Genomic DNA, 21,930 nt, shown 5'->3' on the forward strand with positions numbered 1-21,930 from the left:
AGACCAGCGGAACGGCTTCATCGTGAACACGAGCATACTAATAAATGTGTGTTGTTGCGTAAATTGAGGTTGGGTTGGTTTGTTACGCAGCAGTACTGTGGCAACAGCTGACTGTTACACTCGGCCCCGAAGAGCCTTGCATTTCCTGAGAGTCTCCGGCCACTTCTCGCATCTGGTCGCTTGGACCGAGACAGTAAGCCGCACCTCCGCTTCTCTTCCCGGAAGGAGCGTGCCTTCCGTCCCCTCTGTCACCCCCTCCCCAGGGCCTGTCCTGACACTGGGTGCCAGGGAGTGCCAGTCGCTGCCACAGAACAAAAGACGAATTCAGAGCCACAGACTAAGGTGGGGAAAATTGTTTCGTTTTAATTAAACTGATTGAAGAAGCCAAGACATAGACAGAAAGAGACGAAGAACAGACTGGAAATAGTTTAGAAAAGAAAAGAAAACCGATCGCGGCGAAGTCAGCGCGGGGTGGAGTGGCGGGAGTGGCGGCCGGGCCTTCACGTCAGCTCCAGGACCACTGTCAGGGCGAGCACCAAGGTGAGCCGGACGCCAGCAGGGCCAGAAGCGGAACCTGTGTCAGGGCGGCAGGGAGCGGGGTCAGGATCGGGGCCGCGGACCCTGATGGGTGGGGCAGGAATGGATCCCGGATGGCAGAGCTTCAAAGGGCCCCAGCAGAGTCTGGATTCAGCCACGGGATGCCCTGGGTTCAAATCCAACCTCTGCCACCTGTCCCACCAAACTGGGCGTGACCCCTTCCCTGCCCCGGGCTTGCTGGACTGAGCTCAGGCTCCCTGGTGGCCACTGGGACCATCTAGTGGGGACCGGGTGTGGGGGCCTCCATTGTGAAATGTGAGATCAGCCCAGTGTGGGGAGGAAAGGGCTGGTGGGCCAGGGAGCGGTGTTTGGGTCCCATGGACCGGTGCTCAGGTTGGGCAGGAGCTCAGGGAGGGGGGTATAAGAGTCTCCAGCCGAGGCACCTGAATGTGCTCCCCGCTGCCCTGTGGAGGGGTCCCGAGCCCGGGGGCACAAGCCCATGGTCAATGGCGACACATCCTCTTAGGGCCAGGGCAGCTAAGTTCTCTGAGCTGAGCGACCTAGAGTCATTGTGGATGGTGGCGAGGGGACACGCTAGGTCCCTGGAAACCCCCACTGGCTGATTTCGGGGTGCTGAGTCCCCCGTAGTGCCTCAGCACCCATTCCTGACCACCCTTGACCCAGACTCTGTTGAACCAGAGGACAGCCGCCCGCCTGAGGCTTGAGGCAAAGGCAAGGGTACACGAACGGGCCGCTGGGGAGACCGGGGCTGCCCGGACCCTCGCAGATCCCCTGGGTTTTAGCGAGAAGCTCTGAGGGTGAGCACGTACCATTGGAGTCTTCCGTTCCTCTTGGAATATTTGGGTTTTCTGTTGGAAAGGACGGAAAGAGAACCGGCTTGGGGTGACACTCAGAGCTCCGCAAAGGAACCCTCCCGTTTGCGGCACCTGCCGTGTGGTATCGCGGGCGCCCTCTCGGGGCAGCCCAAAGCCCCTGTGCGGACGTGGCATTAGGTCTGCTTCACAGACGGAGAAACGGGGGAGGTCGAGCGGCTTGCCCCAGGTTGCCCGGCTGTGAAGTGATGCGTCCGGGATCCGAACCCAGAGATCTGGCTTCAAGCACCGAACTCCGGTGCCTGTGTGGGGGGCATCCTCGCAGGCGAACTTAGGGGCCCCGGGCCCCGGCCGCTCCCTCGTCCTCGGGACGGCTCCAGCCGGGGCGCCGCCCCTGGTCGCCCTCCCAACCCCCGCTCAGGGCAGCGTACCAAACACGATGAGCCGGGTGTGTGTGTCGGTGGAGCCCAGGGGGTTCTGGGCTGTGCAACGGTACATGGAGCCGTTGAGCTCGGCAGGAACCCGCTCCAGCACCAGCTCCTTCCCGTCAAACTCAGTGCTGCCATCCAAGAGGCGGCTTCCGACCCGCGTCCAGGTGAACATGGGCTCCGGGAAGACTTCGTTCTATGGGTCGGGGTGGGGGGAGAGTTGGGTCACAGGGGGAACCATTCTGCCAGAGCAGGAAGGGGTCAGAGGCATGGCCTGGCCGGGGCTGGACACACGCTGCCTGCCATCCGACGGGGCAGGAGTGGCTGCCCGGAACCCCAGCAAGAGAAGGACTCCGGGGCCGGAAAGGATGCGAAGTCCGTGAGCTGGGTCTGCGCTGGGCTCTGGATGGAGAGCAAAACCTTGCCATTCCTCACCAGAGGCCATTCCGCCTCACCGGCTGGGGGACTGAGGTCAAGGGAAGCGTCTTAGAGGGATACCGGTGACCAGTGGTGTCCCTGTCACCTCCCACCACCCTTCCAGATGCTCGGAGTCAGGCCGACCTGAAATCCGTGGACCAGAATCCTCACTGTGTCCCCGACCCGGGCTCTGCTGGGTGTCATCATGATTTTGGGTCCTTTCGGGGCAACTGTAGGGAGAGGAAGGCCAGGTCAGAGAGGTATGCGTATATATGGAGAAGGGGAGACTGAGCGAGGAAAAGGAGGCACGGGGAAAGTGGGAGAGAAAGTTCCAGTCCAGCAGCGAGCATCCTTGGGGGGAGCCGCCACTGAGCCAGGAGCTCTGACGATGCCCATTCATCCATCCACGCCTGCCTTCTTGTGCACACTCAGTCCCCGAGCCCCTGCAATCAGTCCGACCCTGAGACTTGGGATTCAGTGGTGGTGCTCAGAACGCGACCCCTGGCCTTGTGGGGTTCACTCTCGGTGTGGATGAAAGACAAGCACAAGGGGCGCCTGGGTGGCTCAGTCGGTTAAGCGGCCGACTTCGGCTCAGGTCATGATCTCGCGGTCCGTGAGTTCGAGCCCCGCGTCGGGCTCTGTGCTGACAGCTCGGAGCCTGGAGCCTGTTTCGGATTCTGTGTCTCCCTCTCTCTGACCCTCCCCCGTTCATGCTCTGTCTCTCTCTGTCTCAAAAATAAATAAACGTTAAAAAAAATTAAAAAAAAAAAAAAAAGAAAGACAAGCACAAGCCTGATCAGGGTCAGGTCAGAGAAGCCCAGGGGACGGTGGAGGTGGGGACGCCCAAGAGAAGCCTACCCCACAAATGACTCGGCTGTTAGTGGCAGGAAGCCTGTCCCAGCAGCTGCGACGGCTTGAAGCACCCCAAACTGCCACCCACACTAAATCCTCATGAGGCGGGACTCTGCCGTTATCACCCCCTGCACGGCTGGGTTAACCAGGCCCAGAGAGGGCAAGGGACTTGCCGAAGGTCACGCAGTGAGTAGGAGCCAGGACCAGACTCAGCTGTCTCCCTTCTGACCCGATGCTCCTTCTACTAGGTAATCTGCCCAGTGGGGTTTTTCTGGAATCCCTAGATTGGAGGTACGGGGGGGTAGACAGGTGTGTGTGTGGGGAAACCATCTCCTCCCATCGGCCCTTGTCCTCCCTGCCTCTTTCCTCACCTCCTGTATCACTTCTTTCAAGGCCCTTTATATCGTGAGCTTGGGGGACAAGACGCCCGGGGCCTTGCCGTCCTGCGCACAAGAGAATGTCAGGGCTGGGAGAGCCACCGGGACCTCTGAGCCCGTCCCCTCAGGATCAGATTGGGAAACCGAGGTGCACGAGTAACAAAGGGGCTTATCCAAGGTCACCCACGCGGTTAATTTCCCATGTTTCCTGGGGCTCTTTCCCCCAGACTCATTCAGTCATTCAACAGGCGATTAGTGAGCCACTCCCGTGCCAGGCTCTGGGCGGTGCGGGGGGCACGCAGTGTGGGCAAGCCAGGTGCCTGCCGGCTGGGAGCTCACGCTCGAGTCGGGCACACGTTCCACGCACAAGCAAGTGCACAGACGGGAAACCAGTATGCAGATGCTCTGCTCACGCGGAGGGTGAGTGCCGGCCAGAGTCTCCTCCAAGGAAGGTGACATTTCAGTTGAGACACGAAACTCCTGAGGAGGGTTCCGGGGGGGAAGGAGGAGCCAGGTCCCATGGGCACTGAGGCCGAAGGTCAGGGGTCATGGGGGAGAGGCCTCCTCAGCTGGAGGGAGGCCTCAAGGCTTTGGTTAGAGCGCCACACCCCGTGCCTTCTCTGCGAACATCTTCCAGGGGTGACGGCAGGAGAAAAGCTGTGTCCCAGGCCCTGGGGCTGGCCTGGGCTCTCCCAGACCCACCCCTGCCTCCTCCCCAGCCTCTCCTTCCCGCTCAGCTCTCCAAGTGGAAATCAGAGCAGCCCGCAGATGCGGGTGGTCTCCCTGGCACTGCGAAGTTCATTCTCTGAGAAGGAAATGAAAGGACTATTAATTAAACCACGAGCCAGGCGTCTGAAGTGCCACGTGGGGCTGAAGGACGCACGGGTGGGAGGAGTGGGGGCGCAGGGAGGGCTTCCGGGGCCGCCTCCGCCAGCCAGCGCCAGAAGGGAGGGAGGCTGGGGCGGATTCCGGTCTAGCGTGCGTGGCCTTGGTTGGGTCACTGCACGGGGCTTTCCCCAGGTGCATGATGGGAACAATGAGAACAGCCCGGCCTGCCGCCCCCCCCCCCCCCACCAGTGCTAGCGGCCGCCCCTTCCAGCGGAGGCCTGGGCCTAGCGAGTGAGGTGGGAGGAAACCTCACATGCTCTAGACTCCTTGTTAGGCCTATCGCCCCATCCTCAGGGTGCTTATGAGGCAGGGTTGCATGAAACCCATTTTGCAGGCCATACACCTGGCCCTCTGGAGGGCTGCAGCTTGCCAGAGGTCGCACAGCAAGGAAGTGATGGGAACAGGGCTCGATGGGTCTTCCGAGGGAGGCCCCGAGGCCAGGGCTGGTGGGGAGGGAGGGGTGCTGTCTTTCACTCGGGCAGCCAGACTCTCTCCGTGGCTGCCTGAGCTGTAGGTTCCCAGAGGCTCCTGTGTGGAGCTGACCCTGGGGGACGAAGGGGGGCAGGTGAGGGGTCTGTCCTGCCCTCACTCTGAGCTCCATCCTGGCAGCTGCTGACCAACCAGCACCTTGGCGGAAGATCCCACCCCCGCCCCCGCCACTGCTGCTTCCACAAGCCAGGCCAGCTGCTGTCACCCTCCCCACTCACACCCCTACCGACAGCCACCAGCAGCTCCTGGTAGTCAAACTCTGCCTCCCCAACCCCCACCTGCTCCTAGAACACAGCACTGAGAGTCTCCAAAAGGAATGTTCTGAGCCCCTGGGCTTTCCCTGCCCTCCACCCCTGGATACACAGAAAGAGTGGGGGTCCAGAGACCCAGGATTGGGGCCTAGCCTTCTGCTCTCTGACAGCATGACTTGGATGTATCAGTTCAACTTTGTTGGGCCTCAGTCTCCTTACCTGTAAGTGGGGGACAATAGGTTAGTACACTTTTTGAGGAGTTACTCTGAAAATGATAATGGAGGACAGATGGGAGGCTATAATGTGAAATGGAAAGTGGTGTGCATCTGTCTAGGGGAGTATAAACGATCCTGATGATATAAGCTGCCCTCCTTCTTATCTCTCCTGAAGATTCCACTGGAAGAACAGCCTTGTGAAATCTCATGGAAAAGCTCCTCTAGGTTTCCCCCAGGAATTCTGGGTGTTCACTAAAACCATCCATCCATTCATCCATCTATCCATCCATTCATCCATCCATTCATCCATCTATCCATCCATCCATTCATCCATCCATCCATCCATCCATCCACCCATCCATCCATCCATCCATCCATCCATCCATCCACCCACCCACCCACCCATCCATCTGTTCACCTTTCTGTCCATCTATCCACCTGTTCTTCCATCCATCCATCCATTCATCCATCTATCCATCCATCCATGCATCCATTCATCCATCTATCCATCCATGCATCCATTCATCCATCTATCCATCCATCCATCCATCCATCCATCCATCCATCCACTCACCCATGCATCCATCCTTCTGTCCATCTATCCATCCATTCATCCATCTATCCATCCATTCATCCATCCATCCATCCACCCACTCACCCATGCATCCATCCATGCATCCATGCATCCATCCATCCACCTACCTACCCAACCACCCATCCATCTGTTCACCTTTCTGTCCATCTATCCACCTGTTCTTCCATCCATCCATCCATCCATCCATCCATCCATCCAACCATCCATCCCTCCATCCACCTTTCTGTCCATCTATCCATCTGTTCTTCCTTCCACCCACCCATCCATCCATCCACCCACTCACCCATGCATCCATCCATCCACCCACCTGCCCACTCATCCATCCATCCATCCATCCATCCATCCATCCATCCGCCCACCCGCCCACTCATCCATCCATCCATCCACCCACCCACCCACCCACCCATTCATCTGCTCTATACATCTAGTTATTTGTGGTTCACCTAAACTGTGCCGATTACTGTGCAGGGCAATGCTGGGGCTATAACAATGAATATAACAGTAGCTGATATTTACTGAGTGCTTACTCTGTCTGTCACTATGCTAAGCACTGGATACGTACTGCCTTATTTAATCTTCACAACAACCCAGAAAAGTATGACTTAATTCTTAGACAGGTGCTTACTGAGTAATATGTTAGGGATCATTCTGAGCCTTGTACCGTGTGAACGAGGCAGGTAGAGACCCTGCCCACACGGAATTTAAATTCCAGTGGGAGATCCAGGGAATAAGGAAACACGTAATATACCTGCAGGTTGAGCGAAAAGTGATGCCAGAGAATAAAGTGAGATAAGCAGCTGATGGGGCCAGGAGGAAGAGGCTGTCTGAGATACGGTGTTCAGGGAAGGACTTTCCGAGTAGAAGATCTGAACAGGGGCCTTAGGGACAGAGGGCTTAAGAATATCTGGGGCAAGATTATTCTAGGCAGAAAGGAAAGCCGGTGCAAAGTCCGTGGTGGGCCCGAGCTGGGTGCATTCACGGAAGAGTTAAGAGGACCCCGTGGCTGGAGCGGACAGAGCAGAGGGGGGTAATGTACGGACATCGCTGGGATTTGGTTTTAAATATAATGGCAGTTGTGCAGGGAAATGCGCTCTTCTGAACACGACTTAGCGAGTCCTAATGCGAACACCTGTGTAGCCACCGTCCCAATCAAACTCTAGAACACCCCCATCCCTCCGGAAGGCTCCTTTATGCCTCCTTCCACCCCACCCCTACCCCCCATAGGTACACACTGTTCTGACTTCTCTCACTGGAGAGTTTTGGTAAATGTTCTAGAAGTTTACCGTATAAACGGAATCCCGCAGTGTGCACTCTGTGCCGTCTGGCGTGTTGCACACGGTATAATGTTTTCTGAGCTCTGTCCACGTGGTTGCGACTAACAGGAGTTCATTTGTATTGATGAGAAGTAGCTCATCGTAGGACAATAGCACGGTTTTGTTCTCCCCCCTTCCCAATTGCGGACATTCGGGTTCCTTACAGTTTTTATTGTCGTTGTTGTGAACATTCACCTCCAAACGTTTGTGGACATAATGTTTCCATTTGTCTTGGGTGAACACTTAGGAGTGAAATTACTGGGTCATAAAGTAAGGGTGTTTTCATCTGGGAAAGCAAGTGCTAATCGTCCAACATGGTGGCACGGTTTTATGCTCGCACCGGCGACGCACGAAGGTTCTGATGGTTCCACGTCCCTGTTGGCATTTGACATTACCCGTTCTTTCCACGTTAGCCGTTCTATTGCTTGTGCCGCGGTACCCCACCGAGGTCCTAATCTTCATTTTCCCGATGACTAATGATATTATAAACCTTTTCATATGCTTATGGGCCATTCGGACGTATTCTTTCTTTTCTTTTTTTTTTTTTATGAGTTGTCTTACCATTCGTGATCTGTAGTAGTTCTTTATATATTCTGGATACAAATCCTTTGTCATAAATCTGTAGGGAGAGTATTTCTTCTCAGCCTCTATATATATTCCTGAAGGTGCCTTCTTATGAGCAGAAGCTTTGGATTTTGACTCAGTCTCATTTACCAGTGTTCAATTTTTCATTTGGTGCCTTTTGTGACCTTTAGAAGAACTCCTGGTCTACCTCGACGTCACAAAGCCAGATTCCTATGTGTCGCTTTAGAGGCTTTATGATGTTGGATTTCACGTTTAGGCCTGTGATCCATCTCAAATTAATTCTTGTGTGTGCGTGAGATAGGGGACTGGGGTCATTTTGCCCTTAAGCGTCTCTGGTTGTTCAAGGCTGTCTGTTAAAACAACGTCTCCTTCCCCATTCAACAGCCTTGGGGCCTTCATCAAAAATCAAGATGGACTCTCTCTCTCTCTCTCTGGGTCTATTTCTGAATTCTATTCTGTTTTGTCCATCTGTTCGTCTACCATTGGAGGGGCTGGGGTGGGTGTGTATGTGTGTCAGGATCTGATTTATATCTTAAGCCGATCAATCAGCACGAAGAGCAGAATGGACGAGGGTGGGAGCGGAAAGACCAGCCTGGCGGCTGCGAAATCCAGGTGGGAACTGGGTGGTCGGAGAGGAAACCACCAGAAGCAGCAGGTGTGGGGCAGGTTCTTGAGGCTTAGACGCGGAGCATGGGAAAAGAGCGGGAAAAGCAAGCGACTCTGAGGGTTCAGGCTCCGCCAATGGGAAGAACGTAGTCGCCGTCTACTGAGATGGGTTCTGGGACCACCAGGCATCCGTCTTCTTGTGGGGAGCAGTGTCTGAGCTGGGGGAGGACATCCCGGCAGAGGGAACAGCAGAGATCGCGGGGAGGCTCTGGTCCGCCCTGGCCTGACCTTCAAAGTCCTGATCAGATGATTGGATTCTGTGTCCCGAGGTCACCTGCCCATCCTACTGTCTCCCCGCCGTGGCCAGAGGGCGGGGTGTCCTCCACTCTCCCTCGCCCCGCCCCCCAGCTCACAGCACGCTCCCCTGGCCACAGCCCCAGCAGATGGCACAGTGGTGAAGAATGTGGGCCTGGGGTCGGACCTGGCTGGCTGACCTAAGGAGAGTTACTCCAAGCCTGGCTGGCTCCCCTCACTTGTGAAACGGGAATAATGACAGCGTCTCTCCCTGCCCCATAAGCTCACGGCACCTGTGCCAGGAGAACTTGTAGGCAAATCATCCTGCGGAGAGCCTGGTTCCTGATATTTATGAGCTTACAATTATTCTCTCCATTCAACAGGTCAGAAAACTGAGGCTCGGGGACCTGAGGCCTGAGATCCCACCAACAGACGGCAGCCAAGGTTGGATGGGAAGCCAGCCCGGGGGTCTGTGTCATCCCCCCGATTTGGCACCTGCGTCTTGGCAGCCTTGCAGTGTCCCCCGCTCCCCGCTTCCCCCGGGGGTGCACACACATGACCGCGCATGCCCACTGCCTGCGAAGGGGCCTTGCCCTGGCTCCGATGGGGGGGCGGTGGGGTGCACGCCAGCACGGCTCCGGTCAAGGGAACCTGCTGCGGTCAGGGAGCGGGCAGGCGAGTCCTTAATCTGGCTTGGGGTGCGGGAGGGCAAGGGGGTGGGGCAGGCCAGGGGCAGCACGCCCTCATCACTGCGATTTGAGCTGTGAGCTGCACACTCACTTTTCCAGCTGCTCTCAAGTCCTTGTCTGACGCGTCCTTTCCCCGTGTCGGTGGGGGTGGGGCAGGGCACCATCCCAGGGAAGCCGAGCTTTGCTTGGGCAAGAGGGGCAGGGGACGGCTTTCCTGGGGGAAAAGCAAAGGGGTGAGGCTGCTCTGCCTCCCAGCCCGGAGCAGATGGCATCCTGAGGTTCACATTCGCCAAAGGACAGTGGAAAGCGCGGGGGTCCGGAGAGGGTGGTAGGGGCAGGCTGCGGGTTGATGAGGTCCCAGGGCCTAGCACAGGGCCGGGCAGTAGGGGGAGCTCGTGAGGTCTCCAAGGAATGACACGCGAAAGTGCTCGGGGGCAGCTGCCCGAGACCACGGATGTGGCACAGCGAGAGGCTAAGAGCGAGGCTCTGGGGCCATAGTGTCCACCTTTGAACCCTCCTCTGCTTAATTACTCACTCAGCAAACTTCTCCGACTCACATATTCGCGATACTGACGGACCAAATTCCCCTGATTTCTAGTGTTCCTGACCCCGTCCAGCAAGCTCTCCTGACCTCCCTGTGACCACCCACGTTCCCCAGTCCAGCTCAGCAAACCTCCTTAAGAACCCCGGCCCTGATCTCTGGGCCTGCCCCGGACACCTCCTTGCCCCACCCTTCCCCACGTCCGTGGTGGCCGGCGACCCAAGGACCCAAGGCTCCCCGCCCCCCAGCTCTGCAGGGTCCCCGCAGAGCGGCACCCACCAAGTCTTACCCAGCGTGACCTCTGCCTGCATGGGCATCGACAGCGCTGGGTGCTTGACCTCACAGCTGAAGAGGGCCTCATTGTCGATCTGTGGGTTGAGCGTCCAGGTGAGCAAGGCACGGACCTCCACGGTGCCGTCACTGCCCGGGGTGTGGCTGTGGCGCAGGAAGTAGATGGGCTCGGCGCTGTGGACCCAGCGCGGGAACTCGCGGCTCACCACCGTCTCTGGGACGTTCTCGGTGGTCGGCTGGAGGAGGACGCCGGGGTCCGGGGTCAGGCTGCGGGCGGGGCGCTCTGTGTAGGGGCGCCCGCCCCGGTTCTCGGCGTCCAGCAGAGACAGCGACCTCTGCATCTTGGTGTCATCTAGGTCACGGTGCAGGAGGCTGCGGAAAGGCCTGCTGTCCTGGAAGGGGCCAGAGCTTGCCTCCAGCGGCTCCGTCAGGGGCACGGCATCGATGGGTTCGCCATCGCGTTTGAAATAAACCTGAAATTACAAGGAGGGTGCGGGAAGCATTTCATGACCGACGGTGGGACCTCAGAGGACCTGGCCACAGAATGCCAGTTCTTCCAAGGCCACCTCCTCCTTCCGGATGGACTCTCCCTCATTCCTTTCTCTCCAGCACCCCAAGTACTCTGAGCCAGCTCAGGTCGAGGGGGACACACACAGCTCCTAGTGGCAGAGGCCAAGCCCACCTCCGTCTTTACCAGCAGGTGAGCCTCTTGGAGCCCCAGTTTCCTTACCTGTAAAGGGGAGTAAGGACAGCTGCCCCGGGGGCTGTCGGATGCTTCAATGAAACAATGTACTGAAACAGGGGCCCAGGGCGCAGCCCCAGCAGCCACCTGGGCTGCGGGGGAGAGGTCTGTGCCCACCTGGGGACAGCATTTGGACGAGGGAGAAGGTAGGAAGGCGCCTGAGAGGAAGTGAGCCATCTGAAGAAGAATGAAGAGGAAGGGATCTCCGTGGGCGCGTTTTGGAGGTTTGCAACCAGAAGGAAGGAAACAGCTGCATGTGTGGGAGACAGCGAGGTGTGGGGATGGGGTGAAAGCAAACATCTTCTCGCTTTCTCTAATGGGGAACCCAAGTTTTGAGAGGCGGCATTTAATTTAATTTGCTGTCTTTTATGTTGGTACGTGTGCCCAGAGGCCTGTGGGGATTGGGTGTATTTTTTAATAAATCAGGTAAATAAATCGATGGGAGACAGGGAGAGAGGAGGGCAGGAAGCAGCTTTCTCAGGATGCTGGTGCAGGTGAGGGGAGGGAGGAGGATGTGGGGGAGGAGAGGAGGGGGGCTGCGGGAGAGGGGAAGGGAGAGGAGGGGGGGATGAAATGTGGGACCCGGAGAATCTGTCAGAGTTTATAGCTGCAGCGAAGGATCTCATATGCACATAATAGCCTGCTTTGGGTTTTTCTTTCTTTCTTTCGTTTTCTTTTGAAAAGTGCTTCAAAAGCAGGTTTGTAATTTATACCAAAGAATTCTTTTAAGTTCTGATGTCCCAGGCAAACGTAAGATGCCTGGAATGCGGAGAATTAAGGATCTTGTGTGTGTGTGTGTGTGTGTGTGTGTGTGTAGAGAGAGAGAGAGATGTCTTTTACATCTATGTGCAACTATATATATATGTGTATATGAATATTGAATATTTTATTGCCATATCTTAAATGGCAGGAGCAGGCAGGGGTTGGGGGTGGGGAGTCTTCCTGCAGCCCCAGGGCCGTGGGGAGACTTTCTTTGTGTCCTCTGGGAAAGAAGTTGTTCTTTGGAGAAAAAGACCAGCTTGTCTGATTTTAGAGAGGCCAGACCTCTTTATGGGCTCCAAAGGGGGAAACTTCGGGACCATTTCCTGCTCTCACCAATCGCTGGGGTTGAAGTTGCCTTTTTATCTATCTGTCTCCTTGGGACCATGAGGTATGGGTGCAGGGAGATGGGCCTTACCAAAGCCTTATTTAAGCACCCCTGTCCACTGCCCCACCTGTGTCTCTGCACACCTGCTTACTGCCCCACTTGTACCTATGCAACCTTGCTTACGGCCCCACCTGCGCCTGTGTGCACCTGGCCACTGCCCTGTATTGGGTTTCTCTGCACCTGTTTACTGCCCTGCCCTGAGAAGCTGGGTCTCTCTAGGTCTAGATCCTGGGGTGAGACTGGCCTGGGTCCCCAGGTAACCCCACTGCATCACGCCTATGAGACAGAGTCTGGAATTCATTGTCTCCCACCTTGAACTCTAACCCTACCTATCCTCCGCTCGAGCCCAGCCCCTCACTAATCCTAGTGATACCTGAACTCACAGTGTCAAGTGTATTATACAATTCTCGTGGAGGGAGCCTTCACAGCACGTAGCGCGTGGATTCTCAATATGGGTTCAGGGAATCAAGGGTTCCACACAGGTGCTTCGGGGCTCCATAAGGGCAACCTGACCTTCCTTCACTCTTACATGTTTTACACGTGGGGCTTCGTGTATTTCATTTGGACCAAAGAGGTCCTGGTGCTGCTAAAAAAAAGCTGAAAATGTTAATGTTGTCCACTCCCTAAGCCTCTTTGCAGAAACTGGGAAGCAGAGGGGAATCTTTCTGCTTAAGGCAGGGCAGGGGCTAGAACCCAGTTCTCTATGTTAGCGCCCCCACCGCTTGAAGTGGCCGTGACGATAATGCATGAGCTGGGCTGGCGGACCTCAAAGCAGTTAGGGTGGGTCGGAGTTGGTCCAAACAGGAATTCTCTCTCTTACCTTCCTTCCGGCCTTCCTCCCTTCCCTCCCTCCACAGTGGAATTGGAGCTGGAGGGCATGAACTTGAGTCCCACGTCCGTCAAGAACATTGTAGGTGACTCCGAACACATCCCTTCCCCTCTCTGGGCCTCATTTGTCCCCATTCTGTCCGATAAGTGGGGCAGGGCTCTGCTTGATGCTGGGCTTCCCTAAGGACCCACTGTGCAGTTCTGGGACCCCAGGGTCCAGGAAAAGTGGGGTTCTGTGCTGGGATCTTGGGAGCAAAGCAGACACCTCGGTGGGTCAGATGAGTAGATGGGGTCAGACCAAGGCAGATGGCTCAAGGCAGGGGCTCCCACCCTCTCCCCTTTATTCTGCAAGTGGAGGCCACGGTGACCTCTGCACCTGGACAAGTCACGGAGCAGGGTGGCCCGGCAGGGACGGAGGAGGAGCTGGGCACTCCAGAGGTACTCACCATGGGCGCTGGTTTCCCTCCGGACACAATGCAGACGAGCGTGAAGTTCTGGGCTTGGTAGCGGCTGAAGGGGGCGGGCATGTCTGCGGCCATCACTTCGATGGAGGTGGGGGGAGCTACCCAAGAGGGAAGGACAGCGAAACAAAGGTTTAGTGGAAGATTCAGGAGGAGATCCCCTGAGATGGGCCAGGTCCCGTGCTGGGTGCGGGGAGCAGGAAGGGGAGGAGGGTTGCGTGACTCCAGGTGGTGTTACTGGCACCAACTGCAGTCGGGACGATGTCCCTGCCGGGCACACGGACAAGGGCTCGGCCTCAAGGGGCCTACAGCCTGCTGGGAAGAAGGGCACGAATCAAGGGACCATACAGTTAAACGTGGGAAGCGCATCAGGTGCCGGGAGGTGTAACAGGAGGCAAGGGGCCCCTGCCCAGGTCTGAGCAAGTTCTGTGACCCGAGGAAGCAACCCAAGGTAAAGGACAAGTGTGGCAGTTGGAGGGAACAGCATATGCGGAGGTCTGGAGCATGTCAGCCCGGGGCAGGCGGCAGGGGGAGGGCAAGGAGCTGGGGATGGGGGCGGGGGGGCCCTGGGACGTGTGCGGGGTGCAAAGCAGAGCCGCTGACCGTAGGTTACCGCGTGCAGTGGTGCGCTAGGGCCGGTTCCTAGCAGCGCCTGAGACCCACATGTGCCATTTCCAGGACTGCTCTGGTAGCCTGAGATCGGCCACAGTAGGCAGCTTTACGCCACGGAAACTGGCCACCACCACAAATCAAGGCTTTTTGTGTGTTCTCTTCTCTGCCCCAGCCCCCCGAGAGGGGGTTTCCCAGCACACCACTGGTCATGTGTTTTCTTCTTTGTCTTGAGAGCAGTGGGGAGCCATTGAAAGTTTTAAGCAAGAGCAGCGCCACGATCGGAATTGCATTTTGGACGCTGAAAACACACAGTGTGACTCAGGCTAGACGGGCTGTCCGTTTAGAGCAGGGTGAGGGCAACAGAGAGGAGGTGACTTTGAGAGGCATTTAGGGCCAAGAGCTGCCTCTTTCCTTTCTTTCTGGAAGTTGGTGTATTTTGGCCGGTCCCGCCTCCCACTGGCTCACTCTGCTCAGCAGTCACTGGCTGGTGTGACAAAGCCAGGGCTCCTGGGTGGGCACTGTGGGGTAGTGGAGAGGACACCCGTGGAGCCTTTGGGAACCTCTGGATCCAAATCTCAGCCAGGTCGCCAAACCTCCACGTCCTGGGGCAAGTTACCAAAGCTCTGAGCCTCAGTTCCCCAATCTGCTAAATGGGAGTAAAACTTGGCAGATGCATGTGAAGGAGGGGCCAGCTCCTAGGTGTGAAAGGGCTTAGCACATGGTAGGAAGCTGCTATTCTTTTTTATTCTTTTTAATTTTTTTAAATATTTATTTTTGAGAGAGAGAGAGAGAGAGAGAAAGGGAGAGAGCAGGGGAGGGGTAGAGAGAGAGGGAGACACAGAACCCAAAGCAGGCTCCAGGCTCTGAGCTGTCAGCACAGAGCCCTACGTGGGGCTCGAACTCATGAACCACATTCTCGTCCTGAGCCGAAAGAGGACGCTTAACCGACCGAACCACCCAGGCGCCCCAGGAATCTGCTATTCTTCGGATTCACACTATTATTTCCGCAGTCCCCTTGCATTCAGGAGGACAGGAGCCAGGATCTGAGGACTTCACTTGGGAAGGGCTGTCCATTTTGGCTTACCCAGCCTGGGGTCAAGCGTGGCGGGGGGAAACGGAGAGGATGAAGAGCCGGGGCCTTTCCTTCCTGCAGGGGGTTTTCACTCCAGGTAAGTTTAATTAAGCTCAACGAACATTTCCTGACACCTACTAGGTGCCGGGCATGGTGCCAGGCGCCCGCTGTAGGCGCCCGGTGATAAAACAGAGAAGCTCACAGGCTGGGGGGTGGGGGTGACAGCCGCCTGGCCACTCTATTTTGAGGTCTGGTGAAAGGAAGCCAGGTATGAGCCATTCATTCATTCGCGCAGCCACCACGCGCTGTGCAATTGGCAAGGGAAGCGGCATGAACAGGAAACAATGGGAAAACAACAGATGCAGAATTGTAATTAAGTGTAAGATTGTATAAAGCAGGTGGTAAGTGGGGTAGGAATTCCGCGAGGGGAAACATACAGGGAGCGCTTCAATTACCCAGAAGTCCCAGGTTCTGCCATCGAACTCACTCTAAGACTCCAGTGAAACACTTGGGGCCCCACAGCAAGAACCCACGATGCAGCCAGGAGCTGTGCTGAGCCCTTAGCCTGGGTGAACACATGCAATCCTCCCCATCAGTCTACGAGGTGAGTGTGTTTACTCCCATTTTACAGACGGGAAACTGAAGAGGTGCGGGAGGCCGTCCCCGGGTTCACAGAGTCAGGATCTGAACCTGAGCGCCCCGACTCCAGAGCCCCAGCTCTGACAAGAGGCTGTGCCTCCGTGGTCTTTGGAAAGAAGAAAAGAGCTCGTTTCTGTGGGTGCCTTTAGGCCCACGTGGGCACGTTTGAGCCACGGGGAACCCTCACGGACGCCTCGTGACCCAGATCCCTCGGGAGCTCTCCTGTGGGTGGCTCTACTTAACTCGGCTACCCTGGAGATGAAGGGACCACGCCAATCAGAGCTTTGGCGTAAAACTCGGGCACCGCTCGTGGTCGTGTGCACGGATGTAAGTATACCCTCCAAGAATCCGACAGGCTCAGAAATGACACGAGGCACCTTTGATATCTCTCATCCTTTCTCACTTTCATTGAGACCCTTAGAACCTTCCTCGATTGGACTGCTCTGGGGAGCAGAGATGATTCTTACAAGATGCCTGGGGTGGGTGGGGGGGGGGGAAGTCTAGCAGTTTTCATTATTATTTGCATCGCTATTATCAGGAGGTAGGACAGGACAGTGGTTAAAAGTGTGGGCTGTGAATCAGCCTACCTAGAGCTCAAAGACCAGCTGTCCCACTTACAGGCTGTGTGACCTTGGGCCAGTTACCTAACCTCTCTGAACCTCAATTTCCGCCTCCACAAAAGGGGATTACAGGGTACCTGTGATGATTCAGTGACATAGTACCTGAAAGGTGTTTTGAAAGTGCATCCTGTACGTGTCATCGGCACTCATTAGCAGGATTCATTACTAACGTTCTTTCTGGAGGCTCCCTGCTACTGGGCAGGAGAATGAAAGGTCTCTGCCTTCGGGGGCATTCACAGGTAAGTGAGAAGCCCAGAAGGTGCCACGGGGCACCTTCCAAAGCAGGAGTCACTCACCCCATGTGGCTGTTGTGCACTCGAAAGGCGTTTTTGACTTCCTGTGTGCTGTCAGCGTAAAATACCCACTGAAGTTCGAAAGCCATTTTAAAAAGAATGTCAAAGGTATCGCTAATATTTTATAGTGGTTATCTGCTGAAGCTATATTTGGGCTCTACTGGACTTCATATATTATTAAAATTAATTCACCTTGCAACGCTTTTCTCAATGTGGTGATTGGAAAACTTATAATTACATACGGGACTTGCATGGGGTCTCTGTTGGACAACACTGGTCGAGACCTTCCATTTTACAGGTAAGCAAACTGAGGTCAGAGAGGGAGATATTTGCCTACAGTCACACTGTAGGTCCGTTGGCAGAGCCCAGACTGGCACCCAGCACTTCCAAAGCCTGGCCAGGGTTCTCTGCAGAGCATGGGCGCCCCTGTCCCCAGTCACATGCACGCGCGCCCACACACACGCACCTTCGTGCGTGCCCACATCCCCATTCCGGAGATCTGCACCCGCGTCACGCACGCTGCCCACACAGACCCTGATTGGGAGACGTGTCCCTGTCCCTCGTTATGTTTCCGAGCAGGTGTTAGCAATGTGTACAGTTAATCAAGCTCCTAAGACAATAACAGATTTCGGTTGTACGGCCGATGACACAGCAGAGCTGTAATAACTGTGGACGCTTTCTGCCTCCATCCCTTCCCAGACCCCAACGCCGTCCCCACGCTCATCCCCACACCTGTCCCTCTTACAATCTCTGGCCGAGGTCAAAGCAAGCAGCCCCCAATGCGCCCCCTGGGATTGGCCCCGCGGCCCCGGGAGCACTTGTCCAGCCCAAGGCAGATGGCCAGCGGCGGCCCAAGCATAACTTCCATGCAGCTTCCTGGACAGGAACAATCCCGAGGTCCAAGCTGGGCTCTGGAATCAGCACGATAAAGCAGGCCACCTGACTGTGACCCACGTGGCATAGAATGGCAAAGAATCCAAGACCCCTGGCTCAGCAGTCTCTCCCCCGACTCTTCCGGGCCAGGGTCCCGTGCACCCACCAGGAGTGTCTCATTCCTGTGGATCTGAGGGTGCGTCTTCAGAGGTGTCTGTGCCGAGGCAGGGCTCTCCCGGGGGGCGGGGAGCACCCACCTGCACCGTTTACCTGAAAGGACCGTCCTCAGGTGAACAGACACCGAGCAGGTGTGTTTGGATCGGACGCATGGCTGCGGCCACGGCAGTAAGAGCCCGGATATGGGCGGAGCTTCAGGGTTTACAAGCCACTTCCGGACACGTTAGCGCACGGCCGGCCCTGGGCTGTAGGAAGACCCCGCCCCCCAACCCCGCCTGGCTCTACACGTCCATGGTCAACACAAAGACCGCCACCGCCAAACTCCCCCGGATCCCCTGTCCCCAAGTCCAGCCGGTCAACGTCTCAGTTTTGTCTGACTTCTTTGTCTTAAGCAGAGAGGGTTGCTGCTGGAAGTTTCTTGGACCCATTTTCTCCAGCATCGGGACAGGTAAAGTGTGCCTGCCCGTCCGTCTCCGCGGCCGCCACAGCCAACTTCTGCTGCCTCTGTCCCACGGCCATCCAGGGATGCCGTTATTTTCTCCTTCACAGTTAACATCGACACAGTGAGGTAACGGTCGGGTGATCAGTTTTATGAAATTAACTCTGAAATATTGCCTGTCTTTATCTTGAAAGCAGAACTTTGTTTTGGTCATCGTAACTCACTTTGAAGATAATGCGATCGTTCGCTGCTCTGTAAACCGTCTGGTGGCCTTTGAAATTCGGGAACACAAACCTGTCCTCATACAAACCCCAGCAGGCCCGTGTCTAATTGCATCTCCTAGAGTCGGGTTCTCTCCCCACCCGTGGGGTCCTCTCCAGCGCCTGCCGGGGTCCCGGCTCGGAGAGAGCCACACCGAGGTTCCGGTGCAGGCCCTGCTTGCTACCAACATCACATGGGACCACGGGCAAGTCAGCTGACCCACCGGATGTCAGTCTTCCCATCTATAAAATGGGTTCAATAAAACACACCCTGCCAACGTTTCTGCTTCCAGGATTTTTGAGAGGAGGAGCAAACGAGAAAATGGACACAAACCTTCTATAAGCTGCAGGAACAGAAAGGGACTATTTATATTACCCCTTTGACTGACCACGCCCCTTCCTGGGCTGAGGGAATTTCTTTCTCTTCCAGGAGTGGCCCTTGTCTGAGGGAGGGATAATCCGTCGTTCTCTGGGTACCGCTGTGTGACGGTGCTGGGCACATTCCTGCTCTGAATGTCATTTATCATGGGGTGGTAATCAACTAGACGTGGGGAGGGGCGGGGGGGGGGAAGACAAGTTCAAAATTGTATTATTTGCAAAAAATCCATTCTTTTCTCTCAGCATGCCTGCTCTATTGACTGCCTTCCCTTCAATCAGCAACCAGTCATTATCCCGAATTTCAAGGAAAAAGAAAGCCACCCTCTTAATATATAAAAGTGTCCATGCGTGAATACAAATGTCCCTCCACGTTCCCTATTTTTTAATTTCTTCCTTTTTTGGGAGGGGGGTCTCCCATCACAGTGTCTTTCCATCCTCTCCACCGGTCTCTCCGGCTTCTACAAGACGCTGCTCGAAGGAGCACCTCCTCCAGGCAGCCACCCTGCTCCACACTGAGCTGCCCAAGGTTCCTTCTGCAGCTCGCCTCCTCCGTGCCCTGCACAAAGCGATCCTTCTGCTGGTTAACTCTGCCTCATCCTTTAGGGCTGGCCTTAGGGACTGCCTCCCTCGGCAGCCTTCTAGGACCCTGCCAGACTTGGTCAGGGCTTATCCTCTGGGTTCCTGGAGCATTGTACACCTGTCATTCTCACAGGTGCCCGTCATCCTGTCCCGGGTCCACATCTGTTTCTCCAGGAGACTGTGCTCCCGGACGTCTGGAGCTTCGTCTTTTGCCCACCTAACCTCAGAGCTGGCGCAGGCCTGCCACACAGGAGTTCAAGTTCAATTCTTGTTTTGTTTGTTCCTTCCCTCCTTCCTTCATTTCTCCCGGCCCAGGCAAGCACACAGCCCGTTTGTGGAAGGGATCCCTCGAGACCCTGGAATGCTGTGGGCCCTGCCTTGCTTTGACCAAGGCCACCTTCCCCAACGCCATGCTCTGACACACTGAGAATTTTGGGGGAGGTCCGTGAACACCCTAAGCTCCTTCTAACCCCAAGGCCTCTGCATCTGACACCCCCACTAGAATGCAAGCACCATGAGGGCAGGGACGCTTATCTATGGTCACATCCCAAGGTCACATCCCGAGGGCCGGACACACAAGGATTTGTTCAGTAGTTATTGGTCAAACGAATGAGTCAGGGGGAGGGACCCAAGGGTCGTGCCCCCCCATCCCTGCCCCATTTGTAAGGGCTGAAGTCTCTGGCCCCGCCCAAGGCCCTCCCTCCTAGCAGGAACCCAAGAAGGAGGGAGACCCCACCGGTGGGCGGGGGCCTCCAGCAGGAAAAGAGAGGAGAAAAGCACAACTCTTTGGTTTATGGGAAAATTAAATATCGAACTGAGGAGTAATAGCAGCCCAGGGAAAAAAAGGCCTGACAAAAAGCCCCCGAATGGAGCCAGACAAACGCCGCGTCTGTGCTTCTAGGGGCGGCAGGAGGGGGCTCGGTCACGCGACAGCTGTTCAGCCGAACCCACCACCCCCTCCAACCTGACATTGGGTAGAAACCCACGCGCCGATGCCATCGACGGATGGGGACCTGGGTCTAGGGCGTTGCCAGTGTGGGTGGGCCCTGCCCGGGACCCGGGGACTGCCCCGGGGTGGGGGCCTTTCTGAGCGGATGGGGTCACCAGGGGACTTCTAGTAGCCGCGGGCATAATCCGTCCCCCTGCCCCCAGGCCTCCCCCCTCCGCGGGAGCTGGCTGGCAGCATCGGTTCACCTGCCTCGGCCCTCCCCTGCCAGCTGTTGTGCTTTCGCAGTGGCGGAAGATAAAATTAACAACCCCAACTGGAGGCTCTGGCTGACTGCTCTGGGGGAGCAGGGGGGGTGCCGGAGGAGGGGGGGGGGGCGCAGCCTGTGAGGCGGAGAATCGGTGGGGCTGGGACAAGCAGGACCCAACTCGGGTTACTGCTGACGGAGAAATAAAAGCCCGCATGCACGCGCGCGCACGCGCACACGCACGCACGCACACGCACACGCTCCGACACACTCGAAGGGGCGGCGGGGAGGCCAGGTGCAGAATCGTACACGACGCGCTTAACCTGGTCGCTGTCACAGTGTGGTCCCCGGACCAGCAGCATCAGCCTTACCTAGAACTTGTAAACTGCAAACTCCCGAGCCCCTTTCCAGACGGGCCGAAACAGAACCCCCGGGGGCGGGGTGGGATCCAGGCTTCTGGGTTTTAAGAAGCCTTCCAGGAGATTCTAATGCGAGCTCAGTGTGAGAACCACTCTTTGACTCTTGTGAGCCCCGGTCTGCTCATCTCTAAGTTAGGGGTACTAAGACTCACTGGGTGGTGATGTTAGGGGCACCAAAGACTTGGGCCACAATAGGTGCTCGGTGAACAGAGAAAATTATTGCTGGCTGGGACAGCAAGATTCAGGCAGAGTTAGAGAACCTCTATTCGGCTTTTCCTGGACCCAGCAGACAGGGCAAGGGTAGAACTCTCTGCCCTGAGTCAAAGGGCCTCAAAACCCCCAAGTCCCACCCCACAAGCAGTTCAACTTCAGGCTCATGCCTTGATTGGCTGCTTGGCAATGTTCCCCGTTTTTTTTTTTTTGATTGGCTTCCTAGGCCACCAGTCCCGTGTGGACCCTCCCCCTGCCTGGGGTCTCCTGGCTGGAGGCAGCCTCTGCCCAGCAGCCTGTCTGCAGCCACGCCATTGTAGTTTATGTGGCAATAGAGCAAATGTGTTCAGGCCCATGATAGGTGCCATTTCTGCAGAGACGAAATCTATGGGGTGTGACATGAATCCGTTTTAAATAGCAGCAAGGCTGGCTATTCGGAGGATGTTTTCAACGTATCCCAGAGGTATATATTACACACATGGGCGATTTCACCAGGTGCCATATTTGCAGCTATATGAAAAACGCCTGTGGAAGCTTGCAGAAGCCTGGGGAGGCCCTGGCTGGTGGGGAAGCACGTTCGAGATCTGGCCAGGGGCAGTGGCATCCAGCTCAAGTTCTTTCTGCTCAAGTTCAAGTTCAGCCTGCTCTCTACTTTTCTCCCCCACCCCCACGCCCACCAGAGAGCAGTGGGCTAGAGCTTAGAGAACAAGTTTGGAGGAAGCCCCCCCCCCCCGTTACCCCCCAGAAACCTCTGTCCTTTCCAGCAGAACTGAACCCCCAAGAACCG

At 56.3% G+C, this 21,930-nt stretch overlaps 1 protein-coding gene across 4 annotated transcripts in view; it reads right to left on the reverse strand.

Annotated features, from left to right (window-relative positions):
• Positions 1–337: 337 nt before the first annotated feature.
• Positions 338–21,930, reverse strand: part of IGSF21 (immunoglobin superfamily member 21) — a 233,647-nt gene continuing 212,054 nt past the window's right edge. For 3 of the 4 annotated variants that reach the window (XM_078452315.2, XM_078452312.2, XM_078452313.2), the window contains 6 exons: positions 13,365–13,480; positions 10,200–10,674; positions 2,360–2,445; positions 1,802–1,994; positions 1,368–1,406; positions 338–574 (listed from right to left, as the gene is read on the reverse strand). In XM_078452315.2, coding sequence (XP_078308441.2) covers positions 501–574; positions 1,368–1,406; positions 1,802–1,994; positions 2,360–2,445; positions 10,200–10,674; positions 13,365–13,480 — 983 coding nt within the window. In that variant the 3' untranslated portion in view covers positions 338–500. Of the gene's footprint in view, positions 575–1,367; positions 1,407–1,801; positions 1,995–2,359; positions 2,446–10,189; positions 10,675–13,364; positions 13,481–21,930 lie in introns of those variants that run through there. The other variant, XM_078452314.2, reaches the window with a different exon arrangement.

The sequence above is a fragment of the Panthera onca genome, chromosome C1, assembly GCF_046562875.1.
Source record: "Panthera onca isolate mPanOnc1 chromosome C1, mPanOnc1 haplotype 2, whole genome shotgun sequence".
In the NCBI taxonomy this organism is placed as follows: Eukaryota; Metazoa; Chordata; class Mammalia; order Carnivora; family Felidae; genus Panthera; species Panthera onca.